Source organism: Sturnira hondurensis, unplaced genomic scaffold, assembly GCF_014824575.4.
Source record: "Sturnira hondurensis isolate 20B ecotype Veracruz unplaced genomic scaffold, ASM1482457v3 Scaffold0009719, whole genome shotgun sequence".
NCBI lineage: Eukaryota > Metazoa > Chordata > Mammalia > Chiroptera > Phyllostomidae > Sturnira > Sturnira hondurensis.
Window position 1 is genome coordinate 419,658 of NW_028082350.1, and position 18,955 is coordinate 438,612.

General features: G+C 39.3%; 1 protein-coding gene and 1 pseudogene across 2 annotated transcripts in view; one reads left to right on the top strand and one right to left on the bottom strand.

Annotated features, from left to right (window-relative positions):
* Window positions 1-18,955, bottom strand: part of SPICE1 (spindle and centriole associated protein 1) — a 61,875-nt gene that overhangs the window by 1,931 nt on the left and 40,989 nt on the right. For both annotated transcript variants that reach the window (XM_037057385.1, XM_037057384.1), the window contains exons 9-16: window positions 18,191-18,328; window positions 17,565-17,830; window positions 15,983-16,114; window positions 12,211-12,355; window positions 11,065-11,289; window positions 5,346-5,836; window positions 2,764-2,974; window positions 314-416 (exon numbers count right to left, since the gene is read on the bottom strand). In XM_037057385.1, coding sequence (XP_036913280.1) covers window positions 314-416; window positions 2,764-2,974; window positions 5,346-5,836; window positions 11,065-11,289; window positions 12,211-12,355; window positions 15,983-16,114; window positions 17,565-17,830; window positions 18,191-18,328 — 1,711 coding nt within the window. The remainder of the gene's footprint in view (window positions 1-313; window positions 417-2,763; window positions 2,975-5,345; window positions 5,837-11,064; window positions 11,290-12,210; window positions 12,356-15,982; window positions 16,115-17,564; window positions 17,831-18,190; window positions 18,329-18,955) is intronic.
* LOC118994881 (uncharacterized) lies at window positions 4,988-5,101 on the top strand (annotated as a pseudogene).

Here is an 18,955-nt window from a genome sequence, read left to right on the forward strand (position 1 = left end):
TGTGAGCTTCGGTCTCTTTATCATAAAGGAGGAAAACACTAGAGGTCAATTACCCACCCTGTCATACATCATCTCCTAATTTTGTAACCCATAAAGCATTCTATATATGTGCTTTTACCCATTTTTGTTTTCATTAGCCAGCCCTGCTTTCTACGCCCCTTCTTCCTCCCCCAAAATTGTCCTCTCCAACTACTTTATTTTCTTTACATCAGTGAGTCTGAACCTTAGTCAAACGTTACGTACTTTCTTTTCTCACAATGACACATACCCCATGCTTGACTTTTTTAAGTAAATATTCCCATTGTAACCCTACCTTCTTGTACTGAGTCCACTGGTAGGAGAGACGATACTGCATTTTGAGCTTTCTGGGGCTTCTGCTCCTGGAATAGACACCTCGATTGTCCTCTTTCCTCCTTCTAAAATATAACAATCAATATTAGTTCATTACCTTTTATTAAAATAAAAATATAAAATTTAACTTGGTTTCTGTCTTACTGTCCATTTCACATTAAATTTGAGAGTTCTTTCTATATTTTTATCATTATGGCCCACAGATATACTTGAAGGATTATTTTTTAATGAACTGTGAGACAAGAAACTTTAGTTACTAGTGTCAATTCAGTAGCATGCCAGTTCACAGAGAGCCACAATCTTCAGACAAGTGGTATCATGTCAAATCTGGAAGTGAAAAACAGAAATTAAAAGCTAGCCCTAAAGAACTTGAGATTTTTGTCAAAGGTAGCTTATCTAAAGTTTTCCAAAGAAAGAAAAAAAATTCTGAAGTCATTCAGTGAAACTTTAAATCTTCTACATGTATTACATTATTACTACTACTGAAGACTTTAAGTAGGAGGGGCAAGTTAGCCAAAGAGCTTGCATGGCTAATGGCAATAGTGACGTATGTCTTCAATACAGGGTCTGGCTGAAGTAACACCTGCTTGAGTGTGGTTGGAAGGGTAATAATATGGGTGTAAACATTTATTGTTTTAATTTGAACATTTAAAAATGGTCACATGGTGTGCTTTGAGTGTGAACTGTTGTTACAGAATTACATGCTTATGATTTTGTAATAAAAGATTTTGTAATAAAAAGGGGGCATTACTTGTGCCAGACCCTATTTTCAGATGCGGGTTATCAATTAACAAATATTTACTAAGTATCTACTAACGAAAGGCTTCACACCCATCCCAGTCACTTTCACAGAAGCTCCCACGAACCACTGCTTAAAACCAGTGATTTCTGGGCTTGAGGGGGTAATGAACTCCTACTTACACATTCCTCGGTTTCCCTAGAAAAGAAGAGCTTTTATGGCAAATGATTTATTTTTATTTTATCATTATAGTCCACAGTGGTTCCTGTGAAAGACCTAAGAAAAGAATATCTTAAGTGCTATAACCACAGGAATGACAAGAATAGTCACGAATCTACCAATTTGCTTTAGAACTTGGGACAAACCATATAACCTATTTACATCTCAGTTTACTTATTTATCAAACGGTATGACATCAGCTCTGTCTACTCTCAGGGTGTGTTGAGGACTAAATAAGAACATAAACAAAAATATTTTTACCTTAAGGAACTTTTAAAACAGAACATGTCTTATTTAATCACAGAATTATTCTTAAGAGTAATCTGCTTTATTTTTCTGCATTGCACCAAGCACTAACTGCCATTATCTCATACATTTGTTTGCTTATTTGTTTATGGCTGGCTTCCCAAGTTGAACACTAAAGCAGTCAAGTGGGCTAGGGACTTGTCCTGTTTGATGCAGTATCCCCAGTGTCCAGAACATGACAGACACGTAGTAGGTGTACACACTTATTGAGTGATTTAATTTATTCATTCTAATTAGAAGTTGCATCTAGACTTCGTGACTACGAAGAAGAGTACACAAAGTCATCATTTGAAGAAACCTAAAATAAAGAGGAAGGGACCTGGGAAAACGCACCATCTGTCATTTTCCAGGAATTTCTGATAGAGTCTGCTTTCTGGGTCTGTAGTTTCAAAAAGGAAGAAACTTCTAACTAAAAGAAAAAGTCCTGTTGGCAGATACCTTAAAGGAAACCTACGTTAACCACCCAGGGGACACACGAATCTTTCTAAGGCCCTAACGCCCGGGCACCTGAGGGATACACACCACTCACCCACGCAGAGCTCCTCCTGCTCTGACGGAGCCTCCCTCACACGGAGCCGCCAGCACGGCCTGCACAGCCTTCCTGGAGCTCCACCCCTCAAGGGTCTTAATCATTTAATCTTTGGCTAAGGAGCAACTTGAGATCTACTTCATTTCATCAACACCTTTTTAAATGTGAATACTGTGACAGCTAATTTTTCAGTTACTGCTCTATTAGTTAGAATCCCCTTTAGCTTTGCACGTTCCTGAACGTGAAATTAAAGTTTAATTTACAAATTCATGTTTTAGTGATTTCAGCAGAATAACTTGTGACTTGTTGCTGATGCATTTCAACATCATCATCTTGATGCTTTCACCCTATGTGGCATGTGTTTTAAGTAAATCGCCTACTGCAGTGAGTCCCGTTTCCACGTGGAGCAGCTTCACCCAGACGCCCAAGATTACTACAGCTCCATGGAACAGTTTTCTGCCAGGAGACTGGCCTCCCAGCTCTACCTCTGTCATTTATTCTTTGACTTAGTCTGTTTCTTTCTACATAAAACTGACCAATGAAATATATGTTTCTTCAGTTCAATAATATACTTGCAAAATCAAAAAAGTGAAAACTACTTAGCTTTTAAACTATCTACCTTTTAAATCATGAATCTGTGACCAATCAGTCCAAGCTGTGAGAGGTGACTGGACAGGTGATACTGGTGGAGAGGAAGGGTTCAAACCGACAAGTTTCTGCTGCTCTATTAACTGCAAGAGTTTTCCACGAGCCTCCATACTCTGCCGGTTCAATTCTGCAATCCGCTCCTCCATGCTGCTTGGGGTAAGAGGTTGTGCTGCTGGAAAAGTCTTTAGAAAAAAGGCACAAATTCCATATTAAAAATAACCCAAACAATTCTGACTTATTGTAAAAATAAATTATTGCACGAAGAGCCAGCAAGTTAATACTCATGGTCCTTGCTATATGCATGCTTCAATGGTGGATAAACATTTAAATTTACAAGTCACTTAAATGAAAAACTGAGACTACAACAAAGGGATAATAACCCTAATAGTGGTGTCACATAAGTCCTCTAGTCCCTCTGTCCACCGAGAGTGTCTGTGGGACAAGCTTTCCTGCACCTCTTGGTGTTTGTTGTAATTCACGAAAGCTCACATGAGCAGACTATTTCTAGAGATGTGGCTTCTAAGTTACACGCACATTCATGCCAGATCTGGGCTCTGAACTGCAATATACAAAAGGGTCTGCTGTAGTTTAAGGAGGTGATTCCATAATTATAATCTTCATGCATGCACCATGAATAATTCTTCAGCAAAGATTTCTAGGACCCTATCACTCCTTCTGACTACATGCCAGCCTCCCCAGGCCACTTTTGGCCCACAATATTTGATTCAAGACAGCTGGTGACTGGAAAGGAATATAAGAGGGGGAAAAAAAAGAAAAACTACCCAAGGAATAGAACATAAGTTTAACTTGAAAACTCCGGAAATATAAGTGTCATTCTGAATTATTTCATTTAACTGACCATGTCCCTTTGCATGGTAAAAACAATCTCTAAGAGAAATCAGTAATTTGTAGCTTATGGCCATTAGTTTAAAAGGAGATAGTCAAAACATATGAATTAAAGACCATTTCGCAATTCTGTTGACGAAAAGGGCAGTAACAGATTATCTTCTCTAGCTTGATCCATACACTAATTAGAAAAGGAGGCAAACTCAACTTTTAACTCCGCTGCCTTTTTTAAACTAAAAAGTTGCCTGCTTCAGCCCTGGCTGGTGCGGCTCAGTGGATTGAGCGCGGGCCTGCAAACCAGAGTATCGCGGTTCGATTCCCAGTCAGGGCACATGCCTGGGTTGCGGGCCGGTTCCCAGCGGGGGACGCATGAGAGGCAACCATACATTGATATTTCTCTCCCTCTCTCCTTCCCTTCCCCTCTAAAAATAAATAAATGAAATCTTTAAAAATAAATAAGTAAATAAACTAAAAAGTTGCCTGCTTCAAATAATCTTTAAAATGCTGCAAAAACAGAAATGTGTCCAAGTTGAGGCCATTTATATTTACATCTGTACCGATGGCTGCTGCCCACTCCCAGTACTCCTTTCTGGCTCCTCTTCTGCCAGTCCCTTCTGACATGCCTGCCCCTCTTGCCCTTACTGCCCACAAGTCAGTGCTGACAGACGCTGCCCTTATCCCCAAACCTTCCTCTTGGAAGCGCTCACTCCACCACTGATCAAGTCCTTACGGAAGCAATCACCCCTAGGACTCCTAACCCAAGATGCTTGCCAGCTCCTCCCCCTGCTCACTGTCCTGACCCCTCTCAGAAGCCTGACAGGAGCCATTCTAGGTTATAAAGAAGTAAAAGGAAGCCTCTCCCATCACTGGGACCAGCATGAGGATGGAGGTTATAAACTCTCCCCAGTTGGAGCTTAGGATCCCCTTTCTCTCCACAAACAAGGAAAAGAGGGTTTAAGTTACCAGGTTAGCCCACAGTTCACTTAACTCACAAAAATCAATGCATCGCAACATGCACTCTTTTGCTACAGAGTATAATGCATGGACCGGCATCATTTGGGAACTTTACAGAAACGCACAGGGCCTACCGCAGACCTACTCAATCAGAAAAAGCCATTTGGCAAGGTGCCCAGATGTTTCATATGTACAGTGCATTAAAGTCTGACTTTAAAAATCCTTCACAATCATTTCTATAAAAGTGTATTATGTGTCCTAAAAAATTAACTACTCATGAGATGAGGCTCATCTACACATAATTCTTTTTTATGAGTCCCTTTAAAAATAAAAATGTTTTCAATTAAAGTGCAGTTGTGTGGAAAAATTTTAAGCTATATTAATTCTACATGTTAATCACTTCTCGGCCTTTTGGCTAAGATCAAGTGTAGTATCTGTTCTTATCAGTTTAATTCCACATGTTATATTTAAAACTTTAGTCCTCCTTAATTTTGGCTTCGTTATGTATTTTACTTTTATCCTATTTTCCTCACTCATTCCTCTTTATATTGTGTTGTCCTCTGTTATCATATGTGAGACACAAACTGACAAATAACTTCTACTCATTTTGTAACAAGGACATGACAAAGCCTAAGCCATCTAGCACCAACCTCAAAGATACCCAGGACCACAACTGGAAAGAAGTCCCTTAAGAGGCTCCAGCAATGTACCTAAATTCCTAAGTGTCCATGCCAGGCTTTAACTGGTACTCACAGAAGTCACGCTGCTGGAATGACTTGTCTCCTGTTTGTTTAACTCCCGAAGTCCATCCCCTTGCTCTCCCCCTGGCCCAATAATATTATTCAGATGTGCCTTGATGGCTGAATTCTGCAGTGTCAACTCAGCAATGCGTGCCATGATGTCCTTTCTTTGTATTAACGCCTCCTTTGTTCTGAGCGGTTGCCCATCCCCCCACACTGGGGGCTCTTCTGAGAATTCAGGGTTCCTGGGCAGCTGAGTGTTTGAGAGGGAGCTGCGCAGGGGCTGTGAGAGGTTAGCAAGAGGAGCCTGGGTTTTGGTCTCCAAATCTTCTCCCATGTGAGAGACCCTCCACCTCTGAGTGAAGAGATGACTCTCTTCACTTGAATTCTGAATGTCTGTGTTAGTTGGTAAGGTCTTCTTTTCCCAGTTTTGGTCCTTCTCAATTACTTCCACAGTTGGAGGAATTCGTGGAGCAGGACGAGTTTGAACAGTCCTCCTCAGTACTGTAGATAAAATTTAAAAATAACAAACAAACATGCATTATTTAGCCATAGATTGGCACTATAATCATCTCAGTAGAGAACACAGGTGGCAAACACAAGGCCCGTGGGCTAAATCTGGCCCTCCACCTTGTCTCTACCCAACTGTTAAGGAGTAGTTACATTTACACAGTCCTAACATTACATTCGGCCCTTTGAAGGCAACCACAAGGCTGATGTGGCCCCCAGTGAAAATGAGTTTGACACCCCTGCATTAGAACATCATGGTAGAGTGTTTCAACGGAAGGATTTGGCTTCTAAAGGTCTAAGTCATTTTAGCAGGAAATACACCTGCAGCGCCACCTCTAACAATCAAGTGCAGAGATTTTGATATTCCTTAAAGCTTTATCAGTATACTTGTGGAAAACGATCTGCCACGTTCACATTTAACAGGTGCATTAACTCATATCTAGGAATCTTGGGGGTGGGAACAGTACAGATAATAATGTAAACTGAGGATGGTCAGAAAAGGCATCTCTGAAGAAGTAAAATTTTTCAATAATTATATGGTGGCAGAAAGTGGAGCAAAGAACATCACAGGGAGAGAACAACATATGTGAAGTCTCAAAATAGGAAAGAGCTACGAAAGGCAGCCAGTCTAGCTGTCACATAGCAACAAGGGAAAACTGGAAAAACATGAGATTGGAGAGGTATGCAGGGTCCATTTCTTGCAGCGCTTTTCAAGCCATGTTTGGAATTTTCTAATTTAATCCAAGAGCAGTGGGACCTGGACAAGGTTTGGCAATGACTCAATTTACATTTCTTAAATGCTGTGGATAACTGGAAGGTCCAGGAATGGAAGAGGTAAGCAACTGTGGTAATCTAGAATAAAGATGATAGTAGCTTTGAGTAAGATATGTTCAGTTTAGAACATGCTAAGGCTCCTTATAACCTAACCATATATCTATCCAAGCAGAAGGATACATGAACTGGAAACTCAAGAGGCATCCAGACTAAGATCCAAAACTGGAAGTTTCTGGCATATAGGAAGCATCGGAAGCCATGAGAATGAATGAGATTACTTAGAGAGAAAGAATAGAGTGAGGAGAAAAAAAAAACAGTTCCCAGACCTGAAGAGCTTAACATTTAGAGTCAGGTAAGAGAGGAGAAGCAAGCAAAAGCAGATAAAAATGAAGCAACCAGAGATATTAAAGTGTATTCATTATGGAGACCACTTCCAGATAAACAGAAATCAAACTGGGACCACAGTGATTGCTGCCTGGGGCCCGCCCACCTGGACGTGGGAGAGGAAGAGAGCTCTGTATGTACTTTTTTTTTTTAACCACATGTAAATAGAAATTTGAATTAACTCTTTAAAATAAGGACTAGAATATAAGAAAATTAATAGCATATATACTATTCTTAATAGCTTATTTTTTAAAAATATTTTATTTATTTATCTTTAGAGGGGAAGGGAAGGAGAGAGGGAGAGAGAAACATCAATGTATGGTTGCTTCCTGTGAGTCCCCTGCTGGGAACTGGCCTGCAACCCAGGCATGTGCCCTGACTGGGAATCGAACCGCAATCGTGTGGTTCACAGACCCGTGCTCAATCCACTGAGCTACACCAGCCAGGGCATTTAATAGCTTATTTTTTTATTGTGCTTTTTTCCTTACCATTTATCCCCCCATGCCCTCTCCCACTTCCACCCACCATTAAAGGAAAGTAGAAATAAATTAGTAGCTAAAGAAAATATGTATGATGGGAAATTCTAGATATGGTAGATATTCTCCAATATGGTATCTGGGCCCCATGTGGCTATTCATATTCAAATTTAAATTAATTAAAATTAAATAAACTTAAAATTCAGTTCCTCAATCACACTAGCCACATTCCAGGTGCTCAGCAGCCCAAAGAAGCTAGTAGCTACCTGTTAAATAGAGCAGATAGAGAACATTTTCATCATCACAGGAAGTCCTACTGGAAAGAGTTATCTAGAACATAACTGAACTCTGACGAAGAGCCCTATGTATCTCCCATCTTTATCCACATGTTCCATTTTACTGACCAGTTCTTTACATGTGCGAATTCTAAACAAAATGCTGAAAATATAATAAAATTTCATTTCAGAATACATATTCAAGGATAGGTCTGCCCATACACTCTAAAAGCAATGTGCCTTGTTATTTTTCATGTAAAACCCACTGAAAATGCTAACAAAATGTTGTCTACAAAAACATAATTTGCTTTAATCAATATTTAGTATATTTTCCATCAGTAAAAATATTTATAGTAATTGTTTCTTTTAAAAAATGTTAAGCTAATTTAGTATCACCCATGAAAAATAATTTACAGTATCTCAAAAGGGATCATTACACAAGCTGTTTAAAGCTGTGTAAACATTTGAAAACTTAATTTAAGAAATGAAAATCTAACCTAAACAGAAATCAGATTTGATATATTTCCCAAATCTAGCCAGAGTTAATAATAATCTCTAGTCTTCTAAAGAGGAAATACCAAATCGAAGAATTACAGAGCTGGAGGGACAGCAAAAATAAAGGAAACCCTCTCATTTTAGAGATAGGAAAACTGAAGTCCAGAAAAGGTACAGAAAATATCAGCCCCGTGCCTCACAGCTAGTCCCTGAATGGGTGACCAGGGCGCCAGCATTCTGACACTCAGCCAGCTGTCTCCCTACCCACACAGATCTGACAGGCCCTACTTTTGCATTATAAATCCCAAAACAAATTTTATAATAGCAAAGATTTGTCATTTTCTTTAACCCCTTATGACCTTTTCAGATCCTCTCTCTATTGAAAATGTACATCCAAGTACAAAAGATCTGACAAACTTTATATGTCTTAATGACAGTAAATGATAGTCTTCCATTCTTCTATATAAGAGGATAAACTCTTATTAAAAAATAAAAATTTAGGCAAATCAGGGCAAAGTAATACTTTTCTAAAAACCTTGCGTGAGAGTCTAAATTAGTCTTTTGATTGAAGAACTCTTTCAAAAATGAAATGAAAGCTACAGCTCCAGAAAAATGCATATGTAGGCAAGCAAATATAATTTTCCAGACAATGAAGCAGTCCATGGAACTTCTGAAGACCACCCATGAACTCTAAGTTAAGAGTCTGTGAGCTAAGGGCCCTGTTGGCTCCCCGAGCAGCACCTTGGCAGCCGGCAAGAACAAACACCTTAGGAAAGAGGGCAAAAAGGGAGCCAAGAATGCCCTGGCCAGGGGGCTCCATTGGAGGGTTTCCCGTACACCGGAAGGGTTGTGAGTTCAGGGCACATGCCTAGGCTGGGGGTTTGATTCCTGGTCAGAGCACATACAGGAGGCAACCAGTCAATGTTTCTCTCTCTCTCTCTCTCACCCTCCCCACCCCCACCTCTCAAATTATAAACATATCCTTGAATGAGGATTTAAAAACAAACAGGGGAGCCTAGAAGAAGGTGGTTGATCCTAGGAAGATTGGTAGATCAGCTTGATATGAAAGCATCAGCTATGTTCCATATAAGAAATATTGGAAAACACTAGTCACGAGAACTCAAGGAACCGAAATCACATCTGATGGTCTCAAGATTTCTGCTTTTGAAGTAAGCCTTGCTGATCTGAAGGATGATAAAATTGCATTTAGAAAATCCAAGCTAATTACTGAAGACATTCAGGGCAAAAACTACCTGACTAATTTCCATGGCATGAATCCTACCCTTGAAAAATGTGCTCCATGGTCATAAAATGGCCGACTGTAACTGAAGCTCATGTTGATATCAAGACTACCAATGGTTATTTGGTTACTCTATTCTGTGTTGGTTTTACTAAAAAACGCAACAGTCAGATTCAGAAGACCTTGTGTGGAGAGCAAGCAGGATAATGCGTGCCAAGGGAGTTAGAAGCAGGCCTCGGGGTCAGCACAGCTGCCCTTGGCCACAGACGACTGCCTGATAAAGTGTTGTAAGGAAAGAATGATATGGTACAGTGATATGGCTGCTGCTATATCACTGTACCAAGAAGGAGCAGCAAATGTTCTTAAAAAATAAAATGGACCTGGCCTTGCCTGGTTTTTCTCTCTCACACGCTGCTTCAAAGCTGGCTCAATACGCAAAGCCTGACTTCACCAATAAACAGTTCCCTCCTCTGCATCCCAGAGAAGGGACTCCACCTGACCCGGCTTTGACTCTTTATTTCTTAATCCCCCGTCGCCTTCCCTCGGGACCTGACCGATCCAGCCACGCCAGGCAACAACTCATGCTCAGCACCAACAAGTCAGCCAAATCGGAAAGAAGATGGATAGAAATCATGCCCTGAGAGGTGCGGACAAATGTCGTGAAAGAAGTGCTCAAACACTGGTCCCAGGTAGCACCGGGAAGACACAGAAAGGCTGCCAATCTATTTAACTGCTTCATGATGTGTTTCTTAGAAAAGTAAAAATGCGGAAGAAGCCCAGGTTTGAATCGAGAGAACTCATGGAGCTTCATGGTGAAGGCAGCAGTTCTGCAAAAGCTACTGAGGATGACACAGGTGCCAGAGCTGAATGAGCTGATGGATACGAGTCCCCAGTCCAAGAATCTGTTTTAAATTCAGACTTTTAATGGTGGCAAATAAAAAATCACCTTTGTGATTTAAAAATAAGAATCTGTGAGCTAGGTATTAACAATAATTTTGTGTAGTTTTATTTAAAACTCTATATCTGTGTTTTAGTCTATATATGTGCTGGAACAAAAGTGACTCTAAAGCAATTTTTAATTGTCCATAGTTTCATTATAAATTTCCCTCAACTGACTGAGCTAGAAAATTTTGATGAAAAAGAGGTTAATAACCAGATCTGGCAAAACCTTTAAGGTCACAGTTCTCACCTTTTCTTGATTAAACTGTCATTACTCTTTTGAGAACAATCTCCTCTTGTTTCTTACTCCTTCCTATGCTCCTGGACCATAGGGACAAATGGGATTCCCCCTTCTCCATGATTTAATGCTGACAGCTTTAGTCCCTTAATTTGAGCATAATATTTATAGTTTCCTTTTTTTACTAACGGAACAGATATATAATGAAATTCGGTGTCAGAGTTCACCACAGGTACAACATACATAATGTAAACTGCCTATCCTCCTTCAACTTAAAGGATATATATGTGGTAATCAATATCTTTTTACATTCTGTTTGTCGGGTAATAATGAACACAACAGACTAAGTACACAAAGCATAAAGGAACAACTACCATATGACTTCAGAGGAGCCTGCTTACCATCCTGCAGAGGAGAGAACTCCGAGTTGCTCTTCTGCCTGGGCGGCGTTAACAACACAGCCGGCTCGAACTCGTGTGCTGGAAAACTGCTGGCCACGTTCACACTGTCCGGAGGGTCTGGCACCTGGGACAGTTTAACAGGCAAGTCTTCCTGCGGGAAATCAAGCACTTCTTCCCCTCTGAACATCAATGGCATGGCGACATTAGCATTTACAACTGAACCCTCTAAAAGAAGATGAGAGGTTATTAGTACAAAAAGGAACTATGGGCACATTTCAGGTATACATATTTAAATGCATTTTCATAGAAGGCAAAATCAGGTGGCCCCTAGAGCCTTCACTTTTAGGCCCCCTCTCCTTTCAGCAGAAACTCACAGGCAGGGCTCCTGTGGGGCCAGCGCTGGGAAGAGGTGGCCGGTTTTGAGAAAGCCCTGCAGGCCTCTCACCCTTCAAGACCTCCCCTAGCCACGCAGTTTATCTCATACAAATTACATTGTTGTCAGCCACTTCTTGGGATCCCTCCATAGAAAGCACTCTTAAAAAACACTTTCTACAGAGATATTCTCATCAAAGAACTACTTACAAGTGAAAAACATGAAGAAGCCTAAATGTCCTACTCAACATACCGCATGTGATGACATAGGAGGTGAAAAAAGGCTTTCAAAACATTATCCAAAATAAACAAAAGTTGTGAATTTTTAAAGCTCAGTGTTTTGTTTATTCCAAGACCATTTGTCTTCACCTGAGTCTGGGGCACTATGATCAAAAGTACTGGCATTAGCCACTTCCCCCTGGTCTAGGAAGCTAGTTCTGCTACTTTCTGTATGTGTGACTGCTAAATTACCAACTCTTGCTAAACCGTAGTTTTCTCATCTAAAAAATGGGGATAACAATAACATCTACATCATAAGACTGTTATGGTGATAACAATAACATCTACATCATAAGACATGTAATTAGATATTACATGTAAAGCACTTTAAAAGTATCTGGCATAGAGCAAATATCAAATAAATATCAGTGGCAACTGTAATAGTGACAATGCTGTGTACCCATAAATAGCTGACAACCCCATATAAGTTCACAATTTTGTTTGTTTACTCTGTAAGTCCTTTATTTCCAGTTGGGGATAATGAGACCTACTCACCTGGATTATCCATAATTCTACCTGTGGCTCCTCTTTCTGTTGCCAGACTTTCTTTGTTGTTATTTATCACAGGACAGCTCTTCATGGTGTGTGTGAGTGATATGAGTTGCTCATCTGTTGTGACCATGTACTGCTGAAGTCTCGCCTAGAGAAAAAGGAATGAAATATTATTGCCTTCAAATCATCAAATCATCACCTGGACTTGTATAACTATATAAAATTATTTTAAATACTCTAAGAATTTCTGACTTTCCTTCAAATGCTAAAACAATACATTCATAAGAATACGTACATTAAAAGTCCCATGATAAAGGAATTGTTAAATAATTCATGGAATATTATTAATTAATAAATGCACTGCTGTAACAAAAAGAATTAACCTTTTCATGGGGCTTTTAATTTACAAAACCTTTTATATACATGATGCTGATGGACTCTCAAGCTACCCCAAGAGACAGTTACATCAGATGGGAGGGAACTAAACAGAGGCATATTACAGGGGCATTTAAAATTATAAACATAAACTATAAATATTTATGGTCATGTATATAAAATAATGTTAAGAGAAAAAACATATATTTATATATATATCTCCAAGATGTGCAAACATCTGATAAAAGACAAAGTTACCAAAAGTCAGAAACATTATCATTAGGACTACTGAACCAAGTACACTAAACATTATTTTTTTTTAATTTATTTATCTTTAGAGGGGAAGGGAAGGAGAGAAGTATCAGTGTATGGTTGCCTCTCGTGACTCCCCTGCTGGGAACTGGCCTGCAACCCAGACATGTGCCCTGACTGGGAATCAAACCGCGATCATATGGTTCGCAGGCCCGCACTCAATCCACTGAGCTACACCAGCCAGGTAAACATTATTATACCAGTCTAAATTTCCCCAAATTCCTCACTCTTCTATCCAATGATATATGTACATATATCCATCTAGAGAGAGGCGGAGATACATACATATCTGTATATATGTATATATATGTAAAAAGTTTGTGCATTTCTCAAACTTAAAATGTACAAAGCCAAACTCCTCCTGAACATCTCCGCCTCACCAATGACAGCACCACCCTTCTGACTGCCCAGTCCAAAACTTTGGAATCGCCCTGTACTCTTCTCCTCTTACATGCCCTCCTCTACCCCATATCCAAGCCATCAGCAAATCCTACTGGTGGCCTTCAAAATATATTCAGAATCTGGTCACTTTTCACAGCCTCTCCCTCTTTTAACCTAGCCCAGACCGCCAAGTCTCACGTGCGTGTTTGTGACACACGGCTTCTGAGAGTAGCCTCCTATAGGCTGGTCCTACACTGTCCTCAACTGGACTGACGCACCTGGGACAATGGCGTGACCTCACAGGGGCACCACGGGACATTTTACATTTTCAAGGGAAACACAGATGTTCAATGTCTGTCAGGTAGCTTGAGGCAGTTCACAGATTCTACGTTAGATCAAGATATATTCCTCTTGATGATGTTGTATCTTCACAAAGCTGGGTTTTAGTAGTTGTGCTAAAAAGTAATACTGCATAAAATAATTGTGGAATGGAAATAAGTGTGATGGTGTCCAATATGATTTCAAGCTTTCAGAAGCTCTGCAGTGCCCAATAGGTACACATATTCCATTAGTAAATAACTATGGTTACTTAATTGTGAATAAAAAAGTATGATTTTTTCTATCTGTTTATGTCTTAACTTAAGACATTTATGTCTTAAGCATAAGCATAAGTTAAGACATAAATGCTTATTGTTTGAACCTAACTAAATAAATGGAACTGTTGGGTATTTCTTTTGGCCTAGGGGTATCTCGAGGCACTAAGGGCACCATAAACCAGGAAAGGGTGGAAACCTCTGATCTGGTATTAACATACTAGCCCAAACTGATCCTTTTAAAACCTACATAAGATTGCATCTTTTCTCTACTCAGAATCCTTCAGCATCTCCCATCTCACTCAGCATAATGCCCAAGGTCTTACCCAGCCGACAAGGCCACACGTGACCAGGCTTATCTGCCCTTGTACCCTAGTACTATCTCTTTCCCACATTCCACCCCTACCACACTGCTCTCCTTGACGTTTCGGAGCTCCACAGCCATACTCCCACCTCAAGATCTTTGCAGCGACTGTTCCTCCGTCCAACTGCTCATCTCTCAGCTATCTGCACGCTCGCATCCTCATGTCTTTCAGGCATTTGCTCAAATGTCACCTCCTCAGGTAGGCATGGTCCATTCCATTCACAACTTCCCATCAGAGGCACTTCCTATGCCTCCTACCTGTTTTATTTTCTTTGCCGTACGTACCACCATCACCACTTAACTTACAATACAGTCCACTTTCTTTTCTTCTTTAAAATTTATTTAGAACATAAGCTCCATGAGGGCAAAAATTTCTTTCTTGTTCACTACTGTATTTCTTGTACCTAGGACAGTGCTGGGCCCCTAGCGGATGCTCACCAGAAATTTGTTGGACAAATTAGTAAATTTTAAAAGTGCCCATGGTCCCAGAATTGACCATATATGTTCACTAAAACACTTCTACATGAATGTTCATAGCAGTGTTATTCACTCATAATACACAAAAAGTGGAAACAATTTAAATGTCCATCAACTAAAGGATAACCAAAATATGGTACTGCCATACAATAGAATTATTAGGTGATTAAAAGTGAAATGCTGATATGTGCTACAACATGGATGAACCTTGAAAACATTATGCTACGTAAAAGAAGTCAGATACAAAAGACCACATATTGCATGATTCTCTTTATATTAAATATCCCAATTAGGCAAATCTATAGAAACATAAAGTAGATTTGTAGTTGCCAGGGGCTAAAGGAAGGAGAGAATGGAGGGTGACTGCTAATGGGGTTTCCCTTTGGGGTGATAAAAACATTCTGGCATTAGGTAATGGTGCTGGTGCACGACTCTGTGACTATATTACAACTCACCGAACTGTACACTTTACAGGGTGAATTAAATGGTGTGTGAACTATAATCAATTTTCTTAAGTCACATAATTCATATCTACTGTCCATCTACACAGACACAACTTGTCTACTAACTATTATTTTCATAGTCTCTTTTGGCTGATAAATAAAAGTTGTAATAACTACAATTGGAGAACAAAGAGATGAAAGAAAGTGTCTCTGTCCTCAGGCAGCTCACAGTTTTGGTGGCAGGTGCACACGTGTGAACACAACATGGTGAATACAATGAGAGCAATATCCAGAGAGTATCAAAGGCACACAAAGGAAGAATATTTAATGCAGCAAGGAGGCAGGAAGGGTTTTTTAGAAGAAATACTGTATACTTCTTTTTAAATAGGAGTGATTCACCAGACAAGTGATAAAGAGGACTCATGAGTATGAAGTTACTACAAACAAGTTTAAATGTCATATGATTGCAGAGGGTTCCTCAAACGTTATCCTCTACTGTTTTGAAATTAAAAGTAGCTAGCTATCATAACACTCATTAAACATTTTGAATAAACTACTATAACATTGGTAATTATCATTTAAACATAGATTCTGTCTTTGTTACTATTTAGTATGATTCTTAAAAACAGTAGACTTATTCTATACAACTCTTGTAGTCCAAGTTTCTACAATAGTACCTTCAAAAACTACTGTTGATGATAATTAAGAAGTATAAGTAACCCTGTCAGCACAACTAAACCAAAGGCAAATAGAAGGAATCTCATACATTCTTAAAGGTGTTTTATACTGTACTACTGAACAGACAAAAGTCTGAGATTTTATCTGAGTACCTGGGTAGCAGTATTTTCTTCTCTAAGATGCAGAATTTCGGCTGTCAGAGCATCAATGAGCTCTCGGTGATCACCTAATACTTCTTCCAGTTTCTGTCTTGTCTCAACCTCTTTACGCAGTTGCAGCTCACTCTGCCTCCCAAAACAAATCAAATAAACTCCCATCAATAGCATCACATACTAGATACTAAAAGTTTCTACTCAAAGCTGTCAAAGAAGAAAATACTTACTAAGCATATAGTAAGTGACAGTAATTAGAGTTCAGTATATTTATTAAAAAGTTTATATTTCATTAAAATAATGCTACCTTATCCTCTTTCCTTCTTTAAATAGAACACAATAAACAGAATGGTATGTAGAATTAAATAACTACAATTCTGTAGAAGAAAGTAGAAAGAAGTACATATACACATTGCTTGAACATATGCAGACCGTCTCTAGAAGGACACAGAGGTGTAGGTGTGCGCCCTAACAAACGATAGTTGGCTACAAGGAAGCAAACAGGTTAAATGGAAGTTAGGGGTGAGAATTAGATTTTTCATCATATACCCTTCTGTATGTTTGAATTTCATAGCATATGAATATATCACCAATTTGAGAATTAAGTCTGCTAAAAATATAACTTAAGATAAGTGACAACAGGTTTAAATGGTTGACTGTGTAAAGCAAGTGATTAGCTAAAAAGTACATGCTTCTGAGCCTGTACTACTTTCAGAAAGCTAAAGGTACACTCCTGGGGATTCCTGAATTGAGAGTGGAAGAATGTTAAGACTTTCATAAGTCTGACACTACAACAAAGCATTCACTAATGAAGAGAGCTCCAGAGAAATTTAAAATTCTGAATCAAAGAAGTGAGTCAACTTTTTTAATAAAATTTCCTCAAATATTTTTATCATATTTTATGTTTAACAAATTTAATACATAAAAATAGTTTAAATGAATTATTTTAAAAGATGAATTACATAGCTAACTCTAATTCCACCACACTCTAAGGATCGATGATTGCTATTTACAAATGAATTAAAGAAACAATGTTTTCTCATCTTATAAACTATTTCACAACAATAAAATGTCTCCTATTAAGATGCCGAAGCAAAGCCCAAACTACCAGTCACAGAGATGACACGAAGAATTATCTACAGATAATTATCTACAGAAAACAGGCATGCTGCTCTGCAAAGTGAACTCAAGTGGGAGCAGGAAGCGGAGAGCAATATAGAACACATTTAATAGTTCTATTTAATCTGTAACAGCTGAGCAATAATATTCAATATTCGTACAAAATTGTTTATTGGTAGTGGATTTACTTCCCTAACTATATTTTACTAAAGCTCACATTAAAATTAACATCACTTCCCTGAGCATGTATCTACACGCTAAATGACACACAAATCAGCATGTACAGGGAAACTCAGAGGATACCTTTACTGCAGAAATAGAAAACTAAGGTATTTTAAACAAAGCTATTCAAACGTGACTAATACTCTATTTGGACGTTGCGACCAATTAAGCATAGAGGGAAAACCCCACACCTTGCCTCCAGTGCTCGGGAGAAGAGATTCTGACAGCCTCATGCTCTTACCTCTTTAAGGTACCGGACCAGGTGGCAGAGGGAGCTCACCAGCGACAGAGTGAAGCCGGTAAGACCCTGGCTGCTCTGCGGTTCCTTGACCTCACGACCTGTCGATCGCTCATACTCTTCCATTTCACATTCCACTTCATGTATCATGTGTTTGAGGATATCTAGGCTGGGATAGTTCCTATTTGATAAGTCTGTGGAGGCTGTGCTAGCTGATAACATGTTTTTCTTCTGCTTAGAAGGAACACGCAACTCCTGTTTTCTTTTCACTGACAATGACAGAAATCATTCTGCTTCAAGATTAGGAAAATTACAATAGAAAACCACTAGAAAAAACTTTGGCTGTTGTTTACAGTTTATAAAAGGTTTATGAAAGTTATCACCATTTTCTCACAAAAATCTATAGAGTTTAAACCAGGTTTACACTATTTATAAGGAGTAGACTAGAACCATCTTTCTACAGTTACATGGGATAAAAGGGGGCATTTCTTAGCTACCACTCAACGAGTTCTTACTTTTACCTAGATCCAACTGGATAAGTTTAAAGGAAAAAACATTTACTAAAATAGTAAGTAGGTCTATGAAGTTACATGTTTAATAATTCATCTTTGTAAATGAAAGGACTAAACCTTTATTCAATGGCTGTTTTTGCGTCCTCGAGTTCAGCACCTGTCCCACAGCATAGCTGGAGGCCACAGACTCAGGGGACTCCTCGGGCTGAAGCCTGGTGTGGATTCTCTTAACTGCGTTGGTAGCATTCAGAGCAGCTAAAAGAAAGAATCGTTCCAAAAGTACCTCAGGTGAAATGTTTATAGCATTTCCATTGGCAGATCAATCAGCATCTTCATTAGGCTAAGACCGTCAAAATTTAATTAACTCTTTTAACAATTACTGTGTTCAAGAAATAACATGATCAAGTAAGCTATCATATAGAGACCGTTCAGTGTGGCATGGGCCCAGCTCCCATTGGAAAGTGAGGGCTGATGCATCGGACCCACACCCACGGACAGGTTCTCCCACGGGGAATCAGGCCTGCATTGTACATAAGCTGCTTTGAGACTTACTTTTTGCTAAAACTCCCTCATCCTAAATTGAGGCAAAGTGCTTACTGTAAACTTCCTAAAGTCTGTGCTAAACCTCTCCAGTATGGAGTGTAACTGGTTCAGCCACTTTTCCCCTTGTATTTGCAAATATCCCTCTTCTGTGATGTGATTAGCTGCACCATCTCCTTTGTTTTCTGTAAAAGGTAACCACCTAAAACGAACCTGTGCATAGTAAATGAGGACCATCATGTAATGTGCCCAGAAAAAGCAATAAAGGCCTGTCAAGGCAAGGGCTGAGGCTTCTTCTCCTCTTGAGAGAAAAGCTATGCCATCCCTTTTCCTCCATGGGAC